Below are 3,860 nucleotides of genomic sequence, written 5' to 3' on the forward strand. Positions count from 1 at the left end.
CCACCACCATCACCATCATCATCATCATCACCATCATCATCATCATCATCATCATCATCACTTTGACTGGGAAAGAAAAGCAAAAAAAATAAAAAGACATCAGGACGATGTGCGGTTTATTCCCTCCTTGTGGAAAAAAAAGGTTGAATTCAGGTCATTTTTTTCCCCCTGAATAAAAAAAAATAAAAAATAAAAATAAAAAATATCATGCAAGTAGGGACAGTAGTGGTGATGTGGGGTATGGAAGGGGGAGGCGTGGGTCCTTGAAAGCGCTTTTTTTTTCTTTTTCTTTAAAAAAAAGACGTGCTCGTATCTCTCTTTTTTTATATTCATATGAATCGGTCCATTTTTCCATAAGTCTTTTTTTTTTCCCTCCTCTCTCTCCCTTCCTCAGGTCCATTCCCCTGTCTGTGTAAATATTTATCTTTTTGTCTGTTTGTTTGTGTTTTTGTTTTTTGTTTTTTTGTTGTTGTTTTTGTTTTTGTTGTTGTTGTTGTTGTTTTGTTTTTTTTCGTTTCCCCCGCTGCCGTTGTCCCCTCATCATACGTCGCACTCCGAGTCGCTGGAGGTGACGGACAGGATGGACGTGCCCGTGTCCACCCGCTCCGCGAGGCTGGACACGCTGGTGGTCGGACTGGCCGCCGTGGAGGGCGACTCGGCCGAGCTGTGCGGCGTGAGGCCGGACTCCGAGAGGGAGCGCATGCCGCTCGGTCCTATTGCTTGGTGCTGGAGCCTGGGAGAGAGAAGGGGTAGAGATAGGGAGAGGGAGAGAGAGCGAGAGAGAGAGAGAGAGAGAGAGAGAGAGGGGGGGGGGGAGAAAAGAGAGATGGAAAAAACGACATAGCAATTAGAACTGAGAATGTGCCGCCCCCTCCACCTCCACCACCACCACCACCACCACCACCACAACCCCCTACTCCTGTGCAAAATAGGGCTCAGACTCAGCCTTTCTTTCCCCCCCAGCCATGCGTTGCTTTTTCTTTTTTTTTTTTTTTTTTTATCACACAGTCCGAGCAAAAGAAGCGAGCTTTTCAATAGGGGGACAAAACTAAACACAAGCACCATTTAGACTACCAAACCTGGAACAAATGTGACGTTTTTGTCAAAAGTAATAATCACCGGTTAGGCTTAAAGCCCCCTTTGTCGTATCAGTTCGAGCCATTTCATCTTTTATTTCCAATAGAATATGCCAAAAAATCTAGACGTCAAGCGCACAGATAGGTGGCTTGGGTAGAGATATATTTCAGATTGGTATATTTCAATGATTGACGCTGTGTGTGTATGTGTGTGTGTGTGTGTGTGTGCGTGTGTGTGCGTGCGTGCGTGTGTGCGTGTGCGTGTGTGTGTGTGTGTGTGTGTGTGTGTGTGAATGAGTGACGTCAAGGTCCAGGATAACTCCAATCATCCTAAATGTTTATCTCCCAATCCACTCATGATAATAACTCCATCACAGCGGGATAATGGAGGTCTGGAAATATATCTATTCATTTAGCAAAAAGATTAGACTGGAATTCATATGGCTTAGTATTCTACGAGGTATGGCCTCTAATCAATTATAGCATTAAATTCAAAGTAATGATACTGCTCTCGGTGATAAGTACAGCCTCTATATTCTATTTTGTGTATGAAAATACATATCGGTATTGTAGGCTTATTTAATATTGTCACGTTATATTATATATTAATTTAGAATCCACTGTTTCTTTGATATGATGATATGATATGATAAAACAGTAATATCGTTACTATATATTGTTGCCTAAAAATATACACGGCTTTGGCACCAACACCAATGCCCATAAATGTCACAAACATGACTATTCCATGGCAATTATCATTATAAACAACAACATTTAATTCAATTAGACAAAACTAAATATACATGCTTACCTGTCATGTTATGATAATACTTTTAAAATACTCTTTAATCTGCTTTTTATGCAGAGATAATTTATTATTTATTTATGAGTATTTCCGTAAAACGCAGTTTGTGTTATTATGGGAAACAGTAGCCTAGTATACTCTCTCTATTTAAAAAAAAAAAAATGTAAACAAGGACATTTTAAAATAAAATAATGGCTCTAACCACTTCCGTATTTATAAAACGTGTAGGCCTATTGCAAATTATTAATATTATTATTGTTGTTATTATATTATTGTTATTGTTATGATTATTATTATTATTGTTATTATTATTACTATAAAGATGGTGATTATTATTATTACAATATTATATTTTATTATGATTATAATGATTATGATTGTGATTATGATGATGATTATTATTCTTATTATTCTTATTATTATTATTCTTATTATTATTATTATTATTATTATTATAATCCTAGTTTTTTGTTGAATTGGAAACGTGTCTTTTCTTGTTTACAATACACACATACTGCAAAGTGCTTTGTTTTTCATCAAAACGTTCGCACATTTTGAACGTTGAAATATCCATCGGTGATCATTTTAATAACTTTAACGTCGACGGCAGCGCTGGAGCTCGTTTCTCTCGGATAACTAAAATGTCGCCCTCCCTCCTGCCACAGCCTCGCACCGCGTCTGCAACCTCGCACCAACAGCCTCCGCTGACACGATATTAAAGTTAGAGAATATGCCTCACGCACACGATCGAAGGCGTGTGACGCGGAGAGAGAAATAATCCCGATTTGAAGCGTAGCTGGGTAGTGCGGGGGGACCAACCTGTTTTTCGCCGCCGCGGCTCTGTCCCGTTGCCTCCGGTTCTTAAACCAGTTCCCGACCTGCGTGGGAGTGAGTCCAGTGGCTTGAGCCAGTTCCCTTTTCTTGCTGGGGTTCGGGTAGGGGTCCTGCAGGTACCACTCCCGGAGGAGGCTCCGCGTCCGCTCCTTGAAACAGTGCGTCTTCTGCTCGCCGTCCCAGATGGTCCGCGGCAGCGGGAACTTCTTCCGCACCCGGTACTTGTCCACGGGTCCGAGCGGGCGGCCGCGCAGCTTCTCGGCCTCCTGGTAGTGCGCCTCCAGCCACATGGCTTGCAGCTTGCCGTGCGAGTCCTTGGTGAACTTGTGGTTCTCCAGGATGTGGTACAGGTCGCGGAAGTTGCCCGTGTGGAACGCCACGACGGCGCGGGCGCGCAGGATGGACTCGTGCTTGTTGATCGCCTCGCACGCCCCGGGCGCCACGGGCAGCGACCAGAGGAAGCGGCCCAGCCGCTCGATGTCCCCGGTCTCCTCCAGCGTCTCGCAGACGCTCGCCACCTGCTCCGGGGAGAAGTTGAGGGTCGGTAGCTGGAACATGGACAAGTCTTCCGGAGAGCGGGCGGCGGGCGCGCTGTTCGCCAGGAGCAGGGGGCGATCAGCGAAGTTTGGCAGGAAGAAGTGGGACGGATAAAGCTCTAAGGGGGATCTGAACACCATGGAAATGACCTGAGAGAGAAAGGAAATTACCGAGAAAAAGGGGGGGAAAAACACCCCAAAAAAAGATACGCCGGCGAGAGCGAACGATTGGAATGATTCAATGATTCAATGGCCGTCGCCTATAATGACACCAGCCTCATAATATCTCCCCCCCGAAATCCGCCGTGAGTGTAGCATTGAAACATTTTTGTTTCCCTTTTCTATTGGTCTTCTTGGTGTCGTTGTGGCGTTGCCATGGCAGCCCTGCCAATCACTGTCAAGCGTGCCAATCATTAGCCAGTACGTAGCGCCGGGCTTTCACCACTTGCGCGGCGCGCACGGGGGGTTTTATCGGAGCCTGCGATCCTCCCACCGCACGGCTCGCAGCCCAGCGCACGCCAATGCTTCGCCTTTATCTGCTTGAATGGGAGCGAGCAATTAGAGGGTGGAATATTATTGCGATCTTACCGAGGCTCGTTAAAGCCA

The 3,860-nt window shown here is 45.1% G+C and overlaps 1 protein-coding gene across 1 annotated transcript; it reads right to left on the bottom strand.

Moving 5' to 3' along the window:
- Positions 1-540: 540 nt before the first annotated feature.
- six3a (SIX homeobox 3a) lies at positions 541-3,395 on the bottom strand (the record flags this gene model as incomplete). Its single annotated transcript, XM_080016818.1, has 2 exons — positions 541-733; positions 2,704-3,395. The coding sequence occupies 2 exons, from the start codon at positions 3,393-3,395 to the stop codon at positions 541-543; spliced, it is 885 nt and encodes a 294-aa protein (XP_079872944.1).
- Between the last annotated feature and the right edge of the window lie 465 nt (positions 3,396-3,860).

The sequence above is a fragment of the Zeus faber genome, assembly GCF_960531495.2.
Source record: "Zeus faber genome assembly, chromosome: 16".
Taxonomy (NCBI): Eukaryota; Metazoa; Chordata; class Actinopteri; order Zeiformes; family Zeidae; genus Zeus; species Zeus faber.